Consider the following 21,623-nt stretch of genomic DNA (forward strand, 5'->3'; position numbering starts at 1 on the left):
AAACCCAGCGATATTTGTTTAGTAAGCCTTGTTCTGCCGATGAGACCTCAAAGGTTAAAACTGGTCCACAGCTGTGTTGTTTAAACGAATGCTGATGGATAATATTGGTCTGGAAAGTCCATGGGCTCAGACCTATCATTTTTTCTAAAGTAGTATCTCTATGTAGAGACACGAACAGGGCGTATTTTTTTTATTATTTAAAAACTCAGAAAGATCCACAAAAGCGCATGATGAGTTGTTGCACAATACACTACGAATGGTTATTCGAATGGTTATTACCGTGGCCTCTGAGATTACTGACACCGAGATCAGTGAAAGAAACCGCTACTGCTGCTACTTGGAAAACTGTACGGAGTGGTTCAGATGCCTTGTGATTCCCAATTAATTGACCCCTGAATATTGTTTTTCTTTTCGGTTTGAAATAAACCTTACTTTAAAATATCGATTAAGTTTTAGATAATTAAATTGGGGGGGGGGGGGGGGCGGGGGTCACGAGACATCTGGACCACGCTGTACAACAATAATCAGCACTGCTGTGTGACTTTAGACGAATGCATTACGCTCAGTGGTACAGCCATCGAGTTGTGCTGGTGGTGGAGCTGGTGGTGGAGATGGTGGTGGTGCTGGTGGTGGTGCTGGTGGTGGAGATGGTGGTGGTGCTGGTGGTGGTGCTGGTGGTGGAGATGGTGGTGGTGCTGTTGGTGGTGGAGATGGTGGTGGTGCTGGTGGTTGTGCTGGTGGTGGAGATGGTGGTGGTGCTGGTGGTGGTGCTGGTGGTGGAGATGCTGGTGGTGCTGGTGGTGGTGCTGGTGGTGGTGCTGGTGGTGGAGATGGTGGTGGTGCTGGTGGTGGTGGAGATGGTGGTGGTGCTGGTGGTGGTGCTGGTGGTGGAGATGCTGGTGGTGCTGGTGGTGGTGGAGATGGTGGTGGTGCTGGTGGTTGTGCTGGTGGTGGAGATGGTGGTGGTGCTGGTGGTGGTGCTGGTGGTGGAGATGGTGGTGGTGCTGGTGGTGGTGCTGGTGGTGGAGATGGTGGTGGTGCTGGTGGTGGTGGAGATGGTGGTGGTGCTGGTGGTTGTGCTGGTGGTGGAGATGGTGGTGGTGCTGGTGGTGGTGCTGGTGGTGGAGATGCTGGTGGTGCTGGTGGTGGTGCTGGTGGTGGTGCTGGTGGTGGAGATGGTGGTGGTGCTGGTGGTGGTGGAGATGGTGGTGGTGCTGGTGGTGGTGCTGGTGGTGGAGATGGTGGTGGAGATGGTGGTGATGCTGGTGGTGGAGATGGTGGTGGAGATGGTGGTGGAGATGGTGGTGGTGGTGGTGCTGGTGGTGGAGATGGTGGTGGAGATGGTGGTGGAGCTGGTGGTGGTGCTGGTGGTGGAGCTGGTGGTGGTGCTGGTGGTGGTGGTGCTGGTGGTGGAGATGGTGGTGGTGCTGGTGGTGGTGGTGCTGGAGATGGTGGTGGTGCTGGTGGTGGAGCTGGTGGTGGTGCTGGTGGTGGAGATGGTGGTGGTGCTGGTGGGGGAGATGGTGGTCGTGCTGGTGGTGGAACTGGTGGTGGTGCTGGTGGTGGAGATGGTGGTGGTGCTGGTGGTGGAGATGGTGGTGGTGCTGGTGGTGGAGATGGTGGTGGTGCTGGTGGTGGAGATGGTGGTGGTGCTGGTGGTGGAGATGGTGGTGGTGCTGGTGATGGTGCTGGTGGTGGAGATGGTGGTGGTGCTGGTGGTGGAGATGGTGGTGGTGCTGGTGGTGGTGCTGGTGGTGGAGATGGTGGTGGTGCTGGTGGTGGAGATGGTGGTGGTGCTGGTGGTGGTGCTGGTGGTGGAGATGGTGGTGGTGCTGGTGGTGGTGCTGGTGGTGGTGCTGGTGGTGGAGATGGTGGTGGTGCTGGTGGTGGAGATGGTGGTGGTGCTGGTGGTGGAGATGGTGGTGGTGCTGGTGGTGGTGCTGGTGGTGGAGATGGTGGTGGTGCTGGTGGTGGTGCTGGTGGTGGAGATGGTGGTGGTGCTGGTGGTGGAGATGGTGGTGGTGCTGGTGGTGGTGCTGGTGGTGGTGCTGGTGGTGGTGGTAAAGATGGTGGTGGTGCTGGTGGTGGTGCTGGTGGTGGTGCTGGTGGTGGAGATGGTGGTGGTGCTGGTGGTGGTGCTGGTGGTGGTGCTGGTGGTGGTGCTGGTGGTGGAGATGGTGGTGGTGCTGGTGGTGGAGATGGTGGTGGTGGTGCTGGTGGTGGTGGTGCTGGTGGTGGTGGTGGTGCTGGTGGTGGAGATGGTGGTGGTGCTGGTGGTGGAGATGGTGGTGGTGCTGGTGGTGGAGATGCTGGTGGTGGAGATGCTGGTGGTGCTGGTGGTGGAGATGGTGGTGGTGCTGGTGGTGGTGCTGGTGTTGGAGCTGGTGGTGGAGATGGTGGTGGAGAAGGTGGTGGTGCTGGTGGTGGAGATGGCACCTGGGCCCCCAGGCGATTGGCTACAAAGAAGTGGGGGAGGGGGAGAAATTGGCCGTGATGAGGGGCATCCAAATCCATGGCTTGCACGCTGCTGCCCATGCCAACTCTAGCAGGCGAGACGGCTCCGCTCACCATCACCTACACTGAGTACACCACCATCATCTACACTGAGTACACTCACCACCATCTACACTCACCACCATCTACACTCACCACACTCACCACCATCTACACTCACCACCATCTACACTCACCACCATCTACACTCACCACACTCACCACCATCTACACTCACCACCATCTACACTCACCACCATCTACACTCACCACACTCACCACCATCTACACTCACCACCATCTACACTCACCACCATCTACACTGAGTACACTCACCACCATCTACACTCACCACCATCTACACTCACCACACTCACCACCATCTACACTGAGTACACTCACCACCATCTACACTCACCACACTCACCACCATCTACACTCACCACATTCACCACCATCTACACTCACCACCATCTACACTGAGCACACTCACCACCATCTACACTCACCACCATCTACACTCACCACATTCACCACCATCTACACTCACCACCATCTACACTCACCAACATCTACACTCACCACCATCTACACTCACCACATTCACCACCATCTACACTCACCACCATCTACACTCACCAACATCTACACTCACCACCATCTACACTCACCACATTCACCACCATCTACACTCACCACCATCTACACTCACCACCATCTACACTCACCACCATCTACACTGACCGCACTCACCACCATCACGTGTCAACATGTGCAACTTCTTAAGCGGCACAGGTCAAGCGTTTTAAATCCCTGCCCTCCTCCCAACTCACGTCGTCGTTTAGCCCCAATCCATCCTGGCCATGGTGGTGGTGTGGGCCCTCTGGTCTCATGTGTGCCTACTGGACGCACAGCATTCCAATGCCCACACACGCGCACACGCACACACGCGCACCACACCACAAACCCCATCATTGTTGCCTCTTGTTATTCTGGTAAATACCCAAAAAAAGATGTGCAGTGCATGCAGAGTAAGGCACGCACTGGGTAATCTATCATGCCAGTAGCGTGTTTGTTTGTTGCAAATATATTTTGAAAAAAATAAGTTTCGAATCTATTTACAGCCATTAATTAGTAGTAGGTTTTTACCCTTTCAACTGGTACAAAACTGACACCTTTATACAAGGGATCATGTTTGCAATAACCACAACACAAGCAGTCAAAATGCAAACAACACCAATAGGGACTAGACTCTAAGACTCTAAGAAAAGCTGTCTCGGGTGTGGACCAATCAACTTCAATGACAGTGCATATCATTATCAGAGTAGTTTCTTTTTGTTTGCATTTTGACTGCTTGTGTTGTGGTTATTGCAAACATGATCCCTTGTATAAAGGTGTCAGTTTTGTACCAGTTGAAAGGGTAAAAACCTATTACAATATTGTGCCACTGGTAACGGAGGTCTCATAGTGTAAAAGCCATTAATCAATTCAATACTGGATGAATGCCTCCCCCATGCCGCGTCTATCATAATGGTCGTTTGACCATACTTCACCGTGCCGGTCAGTACAGGTGCGGGTTGGTAAAGGGAGATGCCCTGGATCGGTTCAGCTGTCGCCCACCACTCATGATAACATTGGCTCGCCCGGGTTCATACCGGACATCTGCGGAAAAGCGCTTCACAGCTCATCGGATTTCTCCAGGATGAATAAAGATTCTGAGAGGGCGGTGCGCTCACCACTGCGCCACCACTCAGGCAAACTCGACACACACAGATTCCATCGTGCCGCTCCACCAGGAGAATCAAGACTACTAACAGCGACCGGACATCTGTGAAAAAGAGCTTTAAAGTGCATTGGATTCCTCCAGTATATAAAAAAAATATGAGTCATAATAGAGGGGTTTATTTTTGGAGCTAGATCACGTAAATATAAGTGTGCCGTAAAACCTGCCACCACCCGACACAGCCAATTAGTAAGGTTTGTCACGTAAACAAAACATGACAATTCGTTACTATTTAAGCTCCACCTGGTGTGTTGGAGAGTAAATAAGTTGTCCGATTCTGAAAATCTGTAGCTGGGCTCATTGCTGCAGCTCGCCACTTGAAACTAAATTCAAACGCAACTCGACACTGGTATCGTCAACACAAACCCATCCAAATGCTGAAAAATTACCTTGCAAATCACACAATTCGAATGGTGCATCATGGAACATTTCTCCGCCGCCCCCAAAAAAAAAACTTGGCAAGACCCCCCTCCCCTAATTAAAGAGAGACTCATTGAGGCTTTCCTGGGTAAATTAGCAGAATAATAGTATCACGAATAATTAAACAAAATTCAGCTCAAATACTAAAGTACCGATGCTCATTAAAACCTTATACAATTCCAGGCATTTTATTTTTATTTGCCAGAATGTGTCCTTTGCCCTTGAGTTCTAAAAATGAATTATATCTAAAAAAAACGAAGTCTCCTGAAAGGCTCCACACTCTATTCTGTGTGCATTGCAGCGTTCATTAGAATAACTGTAATGATGTCTTTAGGATGTTGCCCAATTATCGCTGGTCAACACACTTTTTCTGGCATAAGGTATTCCAACGACTTTAAGGTAATTTTGGGGTGCTGATTCCAAATCTGGCATCAGTTTTTGTCTATCACATCAGGTTTTTGAGATATCAAATATTGCATTTTCAATAAAAACTGCAGAAGAAAAATCTTAAATAAATGTGGATATCTACATAAAATGATATTATAAACACACTATCCTAGAAATACAGCACCATATTTTAACACTAAAGCAGTCACTGACTCGCAACAACTTGCAATTATAAGTGACAGAGTTAATGAAAATGGGGTATGCCGATAGCATAAAAATGAGATGTGATAGAGCAAATCTGAGATCAGATTTGGAATCAGCACCCTGAAATTAGTCTAAAACAGCTGCAAAGTCCAGGCCAGAAAAAACTGTGTTTTTGTTGACCAGTATCATGGAATACAATTAAACAGCACCCATGAGAAGTTTGTGGCACCATTTGTCGATTAATATGGCAGTTTATCACTTGAATATGAAACAAAAGTTACAATTTTAAAAATAACATACACACACGTGCATTTTTTTAAATCAAAAACAACTTTAAGGAAGTGGAACTACCGCATCACTTCCATAAGTATAATTAACAGTTTTACTGTTCACGTTATTTTTTTACTTTTTTCAGACTACACTTATCTAAAAAAGACAAATTGAGACGTTCAATCATGTCCATTAAGAACGGGTAAGATGAGTCGCCCTGGGCAGGACGCGTCGCGAGAAGGGACGATCGACCACGATCAAGGGTAACGACAGGGCAGAGGTCGCAACCGGGTACCCAATACCCGTACCCTACCCGATACCCGGCTACCCGTACCCGGCCGGGTACGGGTAGCAGTTTGCGACCCTGGTGCGGCCGGGTAGGGGTACGGGTAGGCCGTGAGTCACTGGTGAGCAGCCGTTTGTCACTCATTTCGGGTAGGGTACGGGTACGGGTAGGGAACGGGTACCCGTACCCGGTCGGGTACGGGTACGGGTACCCATTTGCGACCCTGGTGCGGCCGGGTACGGGTAAAGAATCAAAACCCGTTTGCGACCTCTGCAACAGGGTGACAGCCAAGGAACGGAACGCGTTCCCAAACGGTGGCCACCGGGGGAGATGGAAGCGATGCGATCAGCTGGCGTGCTGGTGTGCCGGGTGGATTTGCGACATCGTAGTTGCTTGAGAGATGGCAACAGATTGGGAAGGCCTTCATCCAGCCACGAATTTTGATGATGATGATGAACTTACAATTGTTCATAGTTTAATGCTCGATGGCTGAGATTGCAAGTCCAAGTGAGGGCGCTTTTCCAAGCTTACTTATTGCTTTGGCACCAATTGAAATGCCACTGAACGTATTTAAAATCAGCTATATATTTATGCATATATATTACAGGCACATTCGTTTCTCAGAGATTTTGTAATTTGTACGAAATGTGTATCTGGACTGGCAACTTTAATTGAACTGTTTGGATATTTTCGGAATTAGGCCACAGTTAGTTTGTTGTTCAGCAGGTCACGTATGGTGGGGTTAAGTGTGGGGACCTCGGCTTGCGTGTCGCGAGATTTTAAACGACGACTCAGAACACCGTTGCATTTAGAATACTGTACCTATACACGCGCAAATACACCTGCACATAAAAAACAAAGGCAATCGCGTACCTTTAAACATTAACACATTTTTGCGGGCATTAAAATGAGCGAAACTGGGGATGGTCATTACGAAGGAAATATGATCAACTCATTTCTCAGTCCAAAGTTCAAGAACAGTGCGTTAAAGGTGTGCAACTCTGACGATGGCATCGCTCATTCAACTGCTGTCGGGAGGACCTCCACCAGAGCGAACTCTGCAGGGCACTTGGCCTACTCCTCCACGACGATCAGGCGTGTTCGCAGAGGTAGGCGTGCCCACATTTTACGCCCAACCATTCAAACTTCTGGATGAGAATCAGAACGTTTAGAATCTTCCTGGAGAAAATCCGATGGGCTATGAAGCTATTTTTTCACAGATGGTTCAGTAGAGAAGGGTGGGTTAGAATGTCACAACCACGAACAATACAGAAGCACGATCGGTGTACAGGGGTGGCGGGGTGAGGCATTTAAAAAAGTAATATTTAAAAAAACTTTTTTTTTAAACACGCTTGCATGAAATGTACCATACTAGTAATGTAAGAACTCCACGACTCCAGGAAGTGGCCCTGAAGCTTGCCATAATATAAGGGGCCGTGGCCAATTACAGCCAACATCAGTTGAGCGTGGACAATTAGACCCAAGCCAAAACATAACATATAAAAAATAATGTTTTAAAATATTTATTTTTCATTTTGTATGATAGAATATAGTATTGCCATCAGTATGACATAAGTATACTAAGTTTACAGTCGATACCACATTGGGAAGTGGGTTAAAAATAAGTTACAAGATTTGAGGATACGACAACAACAACAACAGACAGAGTGAGTTAAATAAAAGCATGAAAAAAACGAACTCCAGCACCGGGAGATCGAATCGAATGGGTGACCCTCTGGGATTGCAAGTCCAGTTTTATGACCATTACAATCACTCTGGCTACTGCACTGCTTCTCATCGTGTCGATAGAGCATTGTTCATCTATTATCAGCACGACACACATCGATGCCACAGTGGTTTGTGCACCGGGAACTCGTGGCTTGAAAGTGTAACTGGTTTACGGCAATCGACTTTTAAGGTCTCTAGACTTGGGCCAGCAAAACAGAAATGAAAGACGGTTCCAATAGAATTCACGTTGCATTTACGGGGGGGGGGGGGGGGATGTTATTTTATGGAAAGACACAATGCACCCGGAGTGATATTGGCGAAGTGGCAATTTGTCGGAATCAAGAGTGAGGATCGCGCGTCGTGTACTCTTCAACGCGAGCGATAGCGATGCATGCAAAACAACACTTTCATAGAGCAACCAATTGAGAAGTAGCAAGAGCGCAGAAGTGTGGTCACAACATCTACGCCTCTATAGAAGGAAACGAAACAGGTGGTGTTTATTTTAACAAATCATATCGGGTTATGTCAGTTATGTTAACAAGCGTGGAAACTGACTTTCATTGACGTGAACGCATGTCTGCATTCTCTTTTGAAATTAATTGATAACTTTTTCAGTTCAATAATCGTTATTCAATTTCGATTTAAAGCTTTCGTGACTGCAGGGATTCATCTTCTTGGTTCTTTCGGTAAAGTCACGTAGAAGGGAAGTAATAAAATAATAAAAATAAAACATAATAAAACAATTCTCACGACGTTTCGGCCACAACGCAAGCAGCCGTCCTCAGGCGAAGAAACTCATTCTTCGCCTGAGGACGGCTGCTTGCGTTGTGGCCGAAACGTCGTGAGAATTGTTTTATTATGTTTTATTTTTATTATTTTATTACTTCCCTTCTACGTGACTTTACCGAAAGAACCAAGAAGATGAATCGTTATTCAATTACGTGTTGTCTTAATTCATGCGGGGTTCTTGGGTCGAGTTTTGTAAAACTACGGATTTGAGGTGACCACCCACGGGAAGAAGACTTAAAAAAAATATAATGGTAGCAAATAATAAACTATTAAAACATTTGAATGCCAGTGACAAAATAATGAAATAATCGTGTGTCCTGACTTTTGGGCCACCCTGCACAAGTCCACCTTAGATGGGAGAAACTTGAATGTGGTATAGGTACACAACCCGTACTCTGGATGATGTTGACTTGTTCGTGTTCGTCTGACTCTCTCTCACAAACACACACAACGATAATAATGAACAAATGTGTACGCGTCTTTTTTTCTTTTTTTTAAATGCATCCATCTGCCTGAGCCTCAAGCTGTCCAACTGGTTAAAGCAGTCGGGGGTTTGCCTTGTTTTAAAGACACGCTTTTTACATTATTGCATCTGCCTGAAGTTACTCACAAGCAAAATCCAAAATATTACCGTCTCATCATCAGCCAGAAAGAAAAAAAACATCCACTGCTGGATGAAGCTCTTGCAATCTCAACTGGTCTCACCCCGTAACAGTCCGTCTAGTACCTGCACACGTGCCGATTTTATCACTCCATCTCCCCGGTCGATGTGCTCTCAGGCACGTTCCCTCCTTTGGCTTCCACTCGGTCTTGAGTCTTGACCGCTGGCCATCATCACCCCACGTCAAGCGACATATCCTGCCCACACCATTCACTATTTCCTCGGAGTCAAAACGATGTCCCTGCCTCGTGTCCGTCCCCTAATCCACGTCTTCCTCTTTCTGCCTCTCAGTGTGAGTGCAAAGCGTGCACATCTCCGCCTCTCTTTGGGCGCTTTTCGGCCTTGTGTTCCATTACCGTAACACAAACTTCAATATCATTCCGCCTATAACATCCGCGGTTCTGTGTAAGAACACACGCCGAAACAGGATGTAGCGATAAACACAACCGATCAACTCGACCTCATTTTGTCGTCAACTCTTTCTTCGCTCAACAAACAAAACACATTCCTCATTTGCCCATTTAGGTGAACAACTGTGTAGGTCTCTCCGTGCTTGAAGGGTGCACACAGCACTTGCTTGAGTCAGCTGTTGCCAACGCCGACACGTGTTTGACTAAGGCTGGGGGGAGGGGGGGTAACACCACCACCACCACCAGCGTGGGTTTGATGATCAGCTGTAAATAATTTACAGCCTCCACGCTGGTTTTACTCCTGGGCAGAGAATGTGCCCCCTACTTTGCGGAGTTGTCCCACCCGCACCCCCCCACCCCTCTACGCCTTACCCACTTCGCCACACACCCATCAACCCATCCACTGACCCAACCCAAGCCAACCCCACCAACAGCCTCTGCAATCGAGCCAATTGCCTTGCTCGCCGAGCAAACGCACACACACCGCCTGTGGAAACGTGCCATATCATATAATCGTCCCGAACAATCGCCTTCAAATGTTCCTTGAAGATGCTAACAACAACATTTTGAGCCGGCTCGCTGCAGCCAAGATAGCTAAGGGGGGGGCGGAGTGGGGGGGCGGAGGGGGGGTGAGAGATAAGCGTCGTGGAGACCTGTTGCTCATAAACCCCTGGCACATGCACCCACCACGGCCAATCATCATCCGTCATCCCCCCCTCTTCTCTCTCGCTCTCTCTCTCGCTCCCTCCCTCCCCTGCACATAACCTGGCAACACAGTCAACAAAGGTACGTCTGACAGCGTTTAACTTGCGGACGACGACTTGAGATTCAACCGCAGAGCTCTGCTCGCAGATGCCAACCAGCAGCATCATTCGCCAATGTCAACAGGGCTCCACGATGATGTTGTTATTATTTTTATTTTTGACACAACCCTGATAACCGCCGCCTACCCGATTAGCCACGGTTGACTACTTACGGTGTGTAAGAAGTTCAGCAAGTCTTCTTGGTTCTTTCGGTAAAGTCACGTAGAAAGGAAATAATAAAATAATAAAAATTAAACATTACATATTTTAATAAAAATAAAACATAATAAAATATTGTATTATAATACAAATAAAACATAATAAAACATTTTATTATGTTTTCATTTTTTTATTTTATTATTTCCCTTCTACGTGACTTTACCGAAAGAACCAAGAAGATGAATCCCTGCAGTCACGAAAGCTTTAAATCGAAAGTTCAACAAGCATACGCACACCGTATCGCATCGGTTGATGTACTCGTTTGTTGGTGTTGTCGATGACGACGACGACGACGATGATGATGATTTGTCTTAAACGAATTTTCTATGTTGTTGTGTTATCTGCGCGTATCATAATTATTATTAATACGACGACAGTGCTCTGTTGAGAGTTACTGAGCGCACTCTGTGCTCACGAACTCTGCGACCCGAATTCGATTTGCCGCTCACGGACAACGCCAGTGTCGGGTGATATCCGAACCGGTCCTCGTATCCCAGCCACCCACCCACCCCTTCACCGACCTGCACTGATCAGCGTGCTGAAGTATGGGCATAGAAACCCTTCGTGACCGACATGTCGTAAGGGCGGCCTTCATCCAGCAGTGGATTGACAAAGGGGCTGTGGATGAACAAAAAAAGATTACTTTGGTTTCCAGGCCGCCAACAGACGGACTTCTTTTAAACTGCTTCGGCACAATTGCCAGTGAACGTCACAATGTGGAATTCGTGCATTTCTTTGGAGGGGCGGTTCGTCGTCGTTGTTGTTTGAAAGTTGCACTTTTTCAGAATCTAACTCTCTCGCTCCGTGAGCCGCGTCCTCTCTCAAAGACGACGGCAATACGATCGTGGCCTTCCTTCCATTGAGCTTAGGTCCGTGATGTTTACTCAACAACTCTGCACCAGACGCTCCTTCAAGTCGCATCCAATCGTTAAAACTCCGCGTGCCACCTAATTCGCTGTCTTGCCCGGATTCTTGTCGGAATTAATGTTCCCAGACAGAACATTATACTCCGTCTCTTGCTTTCTCATTTTTTTGAGAATAGCATGCACATACTTCTTGGTTCTTTCGGTAAAGTCACGTAGAAGAGAAATAATAAAATAATAAAAATAAAACATAATAAAATACAATTCTCACGACGTTTCGGCCACAACGCAAGCAGCCTCTGTCTACTTGACCGACCTGTTCTCCACCTGAGGACGGCTGCTTGCGTTGTGGCCGAAACGTCGTGAGAAATGTATTTTATTATGTTTTATTTTTATTATTTTATTATTTCCCTTCTACGTGACTTTACCGAAAGAACCAAGAAGATGAATCCTTGCAGTCACGAAAGCTTTAAATCGAAAGCATGCACATTCTATGCTGTTTTACATGGGCCCGTGTTTTTTCAAAGTATGAATTTCACCAAATTAGTTGGGCAGAGCGGTGAACCCGCCGTTAATCCAGCACTTGGAGGAATCATTGGAGTTGGTACAATAAATGTGTGAAACTCCCAACGCATCGCGTGCTGAGCTGATGGCAGGTGATCAGGAGATGGCAGATATACAAAGTTGGTTGGCAAAGCTGAGCACGTGGACAATTGGATGTATGCATCCATGTTGTTTATATCTACGTATGTATATGTATGTTGAACTTCGTTCAAACCGTATGTAGCCAATCGGAGGTGCGGGGGAAGGACAACAAACTAAACAACAAAAAAGCAGCTCTAAAGAAATTCGTTTTCAATCTGGATGGTTTAAAAGCTCCAAGTGGCTTCCTTATATTGAAAGGAAGAGCGTTCCAGACGGCCGCACGGCATTGCAGCGTGTGGGTGCCATCCCAACACAGGCGCATGTTGGCACAGCCAAGTTTACATTCGCTGAGCTTTTAATTTTGCGCTACTGCATTGGCCCACCTCGCTACCTAACACTACCTAACACGTGAATGATATATTCTTTATATATCATTCACGTGCATGTACACAGCGCACACACCGGCACGACGCGTATTTCCTCTCTCGTAGCCGCTGGCGAATAACAATAATGAGAATAGCCATAATCCCTATTAATGCACGCTCTCGTTGCACGCGAACGGAGAGACTCTCTAAATTGACGATGTGTTCACAGCAGGTGCTGTGTTATGACACCGACTGAAATAACATCTCCACGGTTCCAGAAGAGCTTGGAGGCCGTGCGTTGCTACCGGTGTGTGCCCGCACAGTCCCAGCGAGGTGTGCAGCGGTGTTTTCTGGATTATCGGCCGACGAGGGAATGCACCAAACCATTAAGCTATATTTTATTTATTTGATCAGGTAAGGCACGCTGAGCTACATTCGCTATTTTCCAGAGGCGGCCTTTTGACCATCACAAATGATAGCTCAACGATGTGGGGGCTTCTCGTGTGTAAATTTATAGCGGTGAGCCAAATACTCTGACCGCATGTGTTCTAAACCGCACTGCTCTTCAAGCTGGGACAGGAAGAACTCTCCACCGTGCCGTTCATCGGCTGATCCCCCCCCCCTCCCACTCTCCTTGGGTCGTGGGGGGCAGTACGGCAGCAGGCCGCCCTTAACCTCCACCCCGGGGCCCCCCTCAACTCTCCACCCTAGGCCCACAGCGATTTCGTGGGCCGGCTGTGTGGCCGCTAAGATCGAGAGAAAACTCGAGAGAGTGTGCCGTGAACAGCGAGAGAGGCTGGGAAGCGCCAAAGTCGAGTTGTCCCCCGACAGTTCTTCGGTATAGGCAATCGTTTGTTTGTTTTAGTGGTGAGTTTAGAAATGCCTAACAAGTCGGTGCTCTCCCCCACGGTAGCCTGGGGTTAGCGAAGTGTTTGCCCAATCGTGGCCCGGCTAGCTGGCTCACGAACGAACGGACGAGCCGTACCAAGCGCAAGTCACGACGCTGGACAGGACGTCTCGATGTGGCTTAGCGCGTATGTTTAAAATAACAGCGGACCACGAATAAGTCATTCTGCTGTGCGTGAGACCAGAAATAAATAAAAACACTTGGCAAGATGACATTTTTTTCGAGGGTGGTAAGAAAAAGTGCTGAGACTAACAAATGTGAAATGTTACGCACAATGTATACCAGTACATTTACACGTGCAGCCCGTTGTGTCACTACACAGCCTGGATGAGGGCCTATCTCTCCACGCCTTGCGGGCCGTCGTGAAGGGTATTTGACCGTACTTCACCACGCTGGGCACTGCGGCTTGGTGATGGTTCGTGGGAGATTGCAGTGCAGAGCAGCAATGTATTGTGCAGCACTGCCCCCTACTGCCCGCAAGACCTACTACACCTGCGTCTTTTATGCATGGCGATGGTCACCCAATGCAAGTAACTATACGGGCTCAAACCTCACTTGCTTGGCTTCTGAGATGTGTTGAGATCAGGGGGGTGGGGAGGGGCGTTCCGGTTGATTTGGTCATAGGCTATACCAGACCGTTTCCTGAAACTATCGTTGAATTTGTGAAGCAGATTGTTTTGATCGCTACCGCTACCAGCAGCGGTAATCTGCGAGCATGTGTGTGTGTGTACAGCGTTCAGATTTGAAGAATACAAATACAACGATGACCCAGCATGTATAAGAATTCAACCAGTGATGATTAATTCTAGATTTGAAGCTTTCGTGACTGCAAGGATTCATATTCTTGGGTTTTTTCGGTAAAGTCACGTAGGTAAAAAAATGTGAATAAAATTTAAATCACATCGTGATTTTTATTTTATTTTAATCACGTCGTGATTTTTCTTTTATTTTTATTTTTTACCTACGTGACTTTACCGAAAAAAACCCAAGAATAGTGATGATTAAGTTTGCAAATGTTGTTTTGTTGTAAAAAAAGAAACACATTCCTATTTAGTCATCGAGATGTATTGGGGAAATTTCACCCTACCAAAATCCCACAATTGCGTTATGAACCTTTGATGTGGATGGCGTGAGTTAATAAGAAGTGGTGGATAGATTGGTTCTCATTCAGAAGGTCGTAAGTTCGCATTTTATAGGCGGAGGTGGACTCATCCCATCATCCCTCCTGGGGCACTAAAATGAGTATCACGTTGGGGAGAAGAGCAAAAACAGTTCTCCTTTGTAAACAAATTATTTGTCGATCCTGCTGCTGCTGCTGGGTTGGCAGTGGTGCAGAAGCACAATTAATACAAATACTCATCACACTTGTCAGCAATAGTGTCTTTAAATTAAAAAAATATATAAAATCGGTGACGTTTAAGGCAATAATCGTTCATGGCACATTAGACATTGCGTTCTCAGTTCTAATATGGATCGAATGAGCCCTTCCACGCTGCGTTATGGCCACCTTTGTAGACTTAAACTCGTTGACTCCTGGAGAAACCCGCCGCCTTTCAATGTATAAAGTAAATATTGGGGACCGGTGGCGCAGCAGTTAGCGCACCGCGTTACAAGCCCATCGGCCCGAATTCGATTCTCGGCCACAGATGGCATCAGTGGCAAGAGACAGCCTACACCGGTCCTGAACCCCCCCCCCCCCCCACATCGTCCTCTTCACCAACCCACACTGACCAGTGCGGTGCAGTGTGGTCAAACAGCCCTCATGATCAACACACCATGGGGAGGAGGCTTTCACCCAGCAGCAGACACTCACGTTTAATGCCGAGCAATAGACAGACATACATCCACAGTCCCACATCGCGTATAAACCCTTTTTTTTTATTATCCGTGCCTCTCTAGAAATGTTTTCAATTACATTTCTCACGGGGCCATGGACAGTGCGAGAGTCCATCTATTTGTGGTGATGCAGCCATCGGTAACCCCTCTCGTCTCAATCCCCGCCACCACCACCCTGCCCACCCGCTCCACCCGGTCCACCCCTATCTCGTCCTGTCCACTCCCTGTAGGCATACAAATACTTTCGTTTGTTAAGTGAGTTAGCAAACACTGTGGTGTTCCTGCAAAGGCTCGGCCATTCCAAAACCCCATGGCTTTGGTTGCCGTGGGCCCCATGGGCACATGCTCTTCTCCATACCCAAACTAAAACTAAACTGCTTGTTAAATTTCGATTTAAAGCTTTCGTGACTGCAGGGATTCATCTTCTTGGTTCTTTCGGTAAAGTCACGTAGAAGGAAAATAACAAAATAATTAAAATAAAATATAATAAAATAAGATAATTCTCACGACGTTTCGGCCACAACGCAAGAAGCCGTCCTCAGGTGAATAATGTTTTATTTTTATTATTTTATTATTTTTCTTCTACGTGACTTTACCGAAAGTACCAAGAAGATAAACTGCTTGTTATAACCATGGGTGGAAAAAAACATTTTTCCAGCGGCAGGCATCGGGTTTTTTCTTTAATACAATTAAACCCGATTTCGAGGAATTAAAACCTGGTTTAATGAATACGAAACTCTGATCCAAGGCTTAGGCTGCTTCCTCGTCGGTGCTGCTATCGTACTCGGGGCCGTCGGGCACGGGGTAGTCGTAGAATGCGGCGGGCAGGTTGGTCTTGATGAACACGAGCTTCTCCTCCACAATCGTGGGCACCGCCAGTGAGTTCCTTCGCTTGGAATGGATGAAGCCCATCGTTGAGAAGTTGGCGAAGTGCGGTTCTGCAATTAGAACCAATTAAACCGGATTTCTCCCAATCTCAAATGATCGGGTTTAATATAAAAAAGACAATTAAACCCGATTGTTAAAAACCCGACTGTGCCACCCTTGGTTCTAACAAGCGCATTTCCTAATTATCTGACCAGGTAAGGCACCACTGAGCGATACAGCTCGTTTGCAGAAGCGGCCTGACCACAAATGATAGCTCAACGAAGTGTACGTATGTACTGTGTGTTGAACTTCTTTCGCACCGTACCTGGCCAACCGTGCTAATCGGAAGTGGCTTATCACGTGGACATTTGTAGTGGCCAAATACTGTAAACGCATCGTTGATTTTAAATGTCGAGGAAAAAAAAACGGAGAAAATTCACGCGACCACGGGGAGAACATGCAAACTCCAAATATAAAGCAGGCGTCAGGGTCGGAATCGAACCCGTGACCTACTGCATACAAGGCGAGGGAGTTAACATCTCACCGTGGCAACTGTTCACAGTAGAAAGGCAAAGGTGCAGCCCTGCAATTGCTGGTTGACGTCATTGCTGGTGGAAGGGCCTCCACTCGAGGCAGATCTAGAGAGCTCCCTGTAGAGGGTATTTGGCCTACTCTTTCACGTCGATTAACTGTGGTGTATCAATTCCTGCAGTCACGAAAGCCTCAACTCAAGCATTAACATCGCTGCTGTGGGCAAACATTCTCGACCCCAGCCTCACGAGCCGCGCCTTCACCTCTCACCGAGCATCCTCACAAGTTTCAGTTTTCAGTTTCATTTGTTTGGTAGAGCCCTGTGAGCCATTCGGCTCTTGAATCGGGTGCAACCACAACAAACAAAAAACAAAAACATGAACAAGAAAACATCTAAGAAAAGACAGCAAAATATTGCAGAAAAAGCATCGTACACCAACGCTGTGCAAAAATCCCAGTGGATGCAAGTCAAACAACAACAACAACCACAAGACAACTTAGATTAAGGCCATCAGTCTAACTCCGTACAATAACAAACAAACATGGCCAAACCAAAAGACGTTTTCGAAATCACCAAAATAAAGCCATAAAAGCAATGTAACAGTGATCATAGGAACTGGTTCCGAATTTTCACAATAAACAACATAAACAACATGTACCACCAAACCCTGCAGCCATAGCTGGCTGCATGAGTCACTCCACAACAGCAGGAGTGAACCGGACATTCTCACAAAAAGAAACTCCTCTACGTGTGCTACACGGCATGCTCGCGAAGCCGTCCCATGCACCCCCTGAGGCTAAAAACCATCAGTTTATCAGCAACCCTTTTGGCGGTTGCTGATTTTCGCTGAGCTACAGCAGCGGTGGCCCAAATCAAGATCCTGATTGCACCAGGTTGAGAACCGAATGAGACCCCAATTTCCTTTTGGGGGTTGGTGGACCTAGCCGACCGCCATCGATGGGATTTTCAGCCACCTTGCTGCAGAAGGCTCGCTTTGGTAATCCCCCCCCCCCGACCATGTAAAACTGTAAAACTAACTAGGGCAATCCGCGGTGGCATTTGGATCGTGCGCTTTGTGCGGTGATTTTTTGGCCGTGCCGAAACGAGACGCACCGCCTTCAGGCACCGACTGCAGAGACATCCGTTGCTGCTGTTATTTTTGTTCGTTCGTGAGCTAAAAGCCGACAACATTTCGGGGAGGCTCAGCCAAGGGGGGGGGGGGGGGTGTGGAGGTCACAGCCGTGAGCCGACCGCAACCTGTCTCGTTCGGCCACCGCCCACTTTTCACTAACCACGCCCACTCAGCCGCTAGCTGCCCGCCCCCGCGCGGTGGAGTGGATTCGCCCTTTGCCAACATTGCCGCCACCCCACGCACCGCTCACAGGGCCCCCTTTCCCACCCGGCTCCTCCCCACAACTCCCGCCGTCGCGAGACAAAGAGAGTCGCGAGACAATTGCAACGAAGGGGCGGAAGTACTGCAGGGCTCATTGGGGCAAATGCCCATTATGGTCGTACCTTATTCAAAGAGCGCCGGGGGGTAACCCGGTACATCTTAACCCCGGGTAGATTGTGCCATGCATCATCCCACCGTTCAGGTAGCCCTTTTACCCTGCACAGTGAGTTAAACGTCAACAAAAAGCACGAGGAGGTCTGGCAACAACAAAATAATCACCAAGCTGCAGCATGTGCAACATTCTTTTGGCACGTGTCGTGACGGGTACTGCAAGATCCGACCGCGTCTGTCCGGTGTCCCGCTGAGCTGCGTTGGCTTCCGGTTGCCGAACGAATACAATTATGAGGTTGCTCTCATTACACACCGAGTGCTTTCCACAAATGAGCCACAATACCTCGCTGCTTATCTCGTCAATTAGCATAAACCATCATCACTGCAAACTCCGGTCATCCTGGCAGCAGCGGCTTCTGGCCGGCCATCGAACAAAGACGGTCTCACCGCATCGCGTGGCGCTTTCAGATGCGCTTCTGCGGCCGTCTGGAACGCTCTTCCTTCCGATATTAAGGGAGACACCCGGAGCCATGCACTTTTAAATCATCATCTAGATTAAGAACGAATTTCTTTAGAACTACTTTATTTGTGTTTAGTTTGTTGTGCTTCCACCACACCTCCGATGAGCGCGTTTGGCTACGTGCAATTGGCGTACGTGCATGTATACGAACTCTTTGGGAACGCCGTCGGGACAGATTTTCCGAAGCCGACTTGGGCGAGTCGGTCGAACTTCGCTTGCAGCTTGCCAATGCTGCGAGGGTGCGGCGGCCTTTATCAGATCCCGATGTCCCTGAGAGAGAGAGAGCGAGAGAGTGAGAGAGCCCGCAATTAGCCCGCAGCCACGCTCCATGTCCCCCACAGCCACGCCCTACATACTGCCGGATTAAGCGAGTGCGGTGCCTGTAGCATATATGTTATAAAGGGGCCCTAAAAAAACACGTAATATTAAAACAAATAAATGTTTTACTTGCATAGTATAGTAATTGTACTTTTTTAATTTGCTCTACAGCCAGATAATACGACAAATCGCTAACCTTAGACACCCAGTCGTTCATAAAAGTTGAAGGCAGTATAGTACTATAGTAATAGAGCAAGTGCAGAATCACTGAACCAGAATTGATAGCCTGAAAGCATTTAGCGCGGGGCCCTTCAAGTGTGGGGCCCGTAGCATATGCTACTTTTGCTACTCGGATAATCTGGCACTGAGCGTGTCAGCTGAATATTATGAACTTTGATCAAAAGATATATTTTTTGGGGTTAGTCCGCAGAATTGATCTAGGGCCATTTTTGTTGTTGTTGTTTCCATGTTACCCTCCACCGCCCAGCATCGCCAAATGTGGTTGTGAGAATTGTTCAACTTACCAGGGAGAGTGAGCTAAAACAATCATAATTGGCGCATCGTTAAATTCCCGCACATCGCGTGTTTAGCTGTCAGAACAAATTACATTTTACCAGAGCATTACTATGTGGCCTAAACCAGACATCAAATGACGATTCACAATAATGGCTGTGGCGGAAAACCTCCTACTATGTGCTGAATTGAACATATTTTTAAACGTTTTACTTTAATATGCTGTCAACAAAGATGCAAATAAGTGGGGGTTGCTCTAAACTAGACCGTGTGTGGTCGAGAATCACCAAGCCTGACCATGACAACGTCCCCGCCAGGGAGCTGAGCGCGACCAACCATGACGAGACCAAACTGCCGGGCGTACATATACTCGTACTCTTTGGTTCTTTCGGTAAAGTCACGTGGGTATAAAATAAAATAAATCTCGGGCGCAACACAAGCGTCCGTCATCAGGTGGGAAAGCATGGCCTGCTACTCGTCGCATTACATGAAACTCGTAGCATCACTAAAGACTGCAGCGCACCGATGAAGACCAAACATGGTCATTGTCTATTATGGGCATTATAAACGAAACTGTATTCTTGGTTCTTTCGGTAAAGTCACGTAGAAGGGAAACAATGAAATAATACAAATATAAAACAATACAATTCTCACGACTTTCGACCGCAACACAAGCAATCATCATCAGGTGTGATAAACACAGCAAGAGAACAAAGCAAGAACATTTTCTTGCTGTGTTTTTCACACCTGATGATGATTGCTTGTGTTTTGGTCGAAACGTCGTGGGAATTTTATTGTTTTATATTTTTATCATTTTATTGTTTTATATTTTTATCATTTTATTGTTTCCCTTCTACGTGACTTTACCGAAAGAACCAAGAACATGAATCTCTGCAGTCACGAAAGCTTTAAATCAAAACTAAACTATGTTTTAAAATAGCAGGTAATGCCCACTGGCTATATAGCTTTTGCTTCAGAAGCGACCTGGCCACACGTGATGATAGCTCAATCAAGTAACTCATGGCTCCACATGACCCCAAAGCCCACACGCTCACAATCGTAGAGAACTCCAGTGGTGATTGAGGGAGCAGGGATGTACAAGCAGCAAAGAGTGAGAGAGTAAATCGGAAGCCGCCCTGTATTTATCCCGGACAAAATCCGATGCGGTATGAAGCTGTTTTTTTCACGAATGTCCAGTAGGGGCGGGTCAGAAAGTTACAACAACAAACACATCTTTTTTTTTAAAACGAGTGGAGTGTAAAGTATAGGAAAGGTAAGTAACTAACAATAAATTAACTAAAACTTAACAATTTTTATTTTATCAGGTAGGGCCCACTGAGCTACTTGTTATTTTTGTTTAAAGCGACCTGTCCGTCTCAAATGATCGCTCAAGAAAGTGGCTCATCACGTGGGAATTTATAGCAGGATGGGAACATCAATCATCGTCAACGTTGTAATATTTCACTGAATAAGGCTATATATTCTTGGTTCTTTCAGTAAAGTCACGTAGAAGGGAAATACTAAAATAATAAAAATATAAAACAATAAAAATTCTCACGACGTTTCGACTGCAACACGAGCAATCATCATCTAGTGTGAAATCCACAGCAAGAACATTTGAAAAAAGTGGCGGTTTTCCTAACGTCAGCACCACGGAAAGCGATTTACTGATGATGATTGCTTGTGTTGCAGTCGAAACGTCGTGAGAATTTTTATTGTTTTATTAATTTATTATTTTCCTTCTACGTGACTTTACCGAAAGAACCAAGAATATGAATCCCTGCAGTCACGAAAGCTTTAAATCTAAATTGAGTAAGGCTCGTTGGCTGAAGCATTGAGATTCCTTGGCGTTCAGGGGGTGTGGTATAGCGAGCGTGTTATTATTGTTATTAATTAATTGCTCGTTTTCACTCAATGGATTTACAGCATGTTAAACTAAAATGGCATTTAGTTTCGAGCTTAATGGTATTGTGTTCCAAGCTGCTTATCGCAAATAGTCTGCGAGATGGCAATAATTCTTGGAAGTAACCTTGAGAACGCGCACACACACAAAAATGGCGTCAAACGACGCCTGAGATTGGATTTTTTCACCAAAAAAAACCACTCAGCAAACCCGTCGATAAAACCGTGGCATTAAAATGAAAAAATATATAACGGCCGACGTTTCGGGCAATGTGCCTTCTTCGAGGCTCGTAAAATTTGTGCTTGTGTACCGCTGCCAATGTGGCATCGCCAAACTATTGGTAACTTCACATAAGCAACTCTACTCGAGTCCTGACTGTTAAAAGTGTTTTATGATA

The 21,623-nt window shown here is 47.0% G+C and overlaps 1 protein-coding gene across 6 annotated transcripts in view; it reads left to right on the top strand.

The window, feature by feature from the left end:
• The window catches only part of LOC144937216 (zinc finger and BTB domain-containing protein 18-like), a 65,892-nt gene that overhangs the window by 37,305 nt on the left and 6,964 nt on the right, over positions 1-21,623 (top strand). Inside the window, exon 1 of one of the 6 annotated variants that reach the window (XM_078864571.1) lies at positions 6,747-6,952. The exons of the other annotated variants lie outside the window; for them this stretch is intronic. Within the exon in view, the coding sequence (XP_078720697.1) occupies positions 6,751-6,952 (202 nt within the window). The 5' untranslated portion in view covers positions 6,747-6,750. Of the gene's footprint in view, positions 1-6,746; positions 6,953-21,623 lie in introns of those variants that run through there. 6 annotated transcript variants of the gene reach the window in all.

The sequence above is a fragment of the Lampetra fluviatilis genome, chromosome 18, assembly GCF_964198595.1.
Source record: "Lampetra fluviatilis chromosome 18, kcLamFluv1.1, whole genome shotgun sequence".
In the NCBI taxonomy this organism is placed as follows: domain Eukaryota; kingdom Metazoa; phylum Chordata; class Hyperoartia; order Petromyzontiformes; family Petromyzontidae; genus Lampetra; species Lampetra fluviatilis.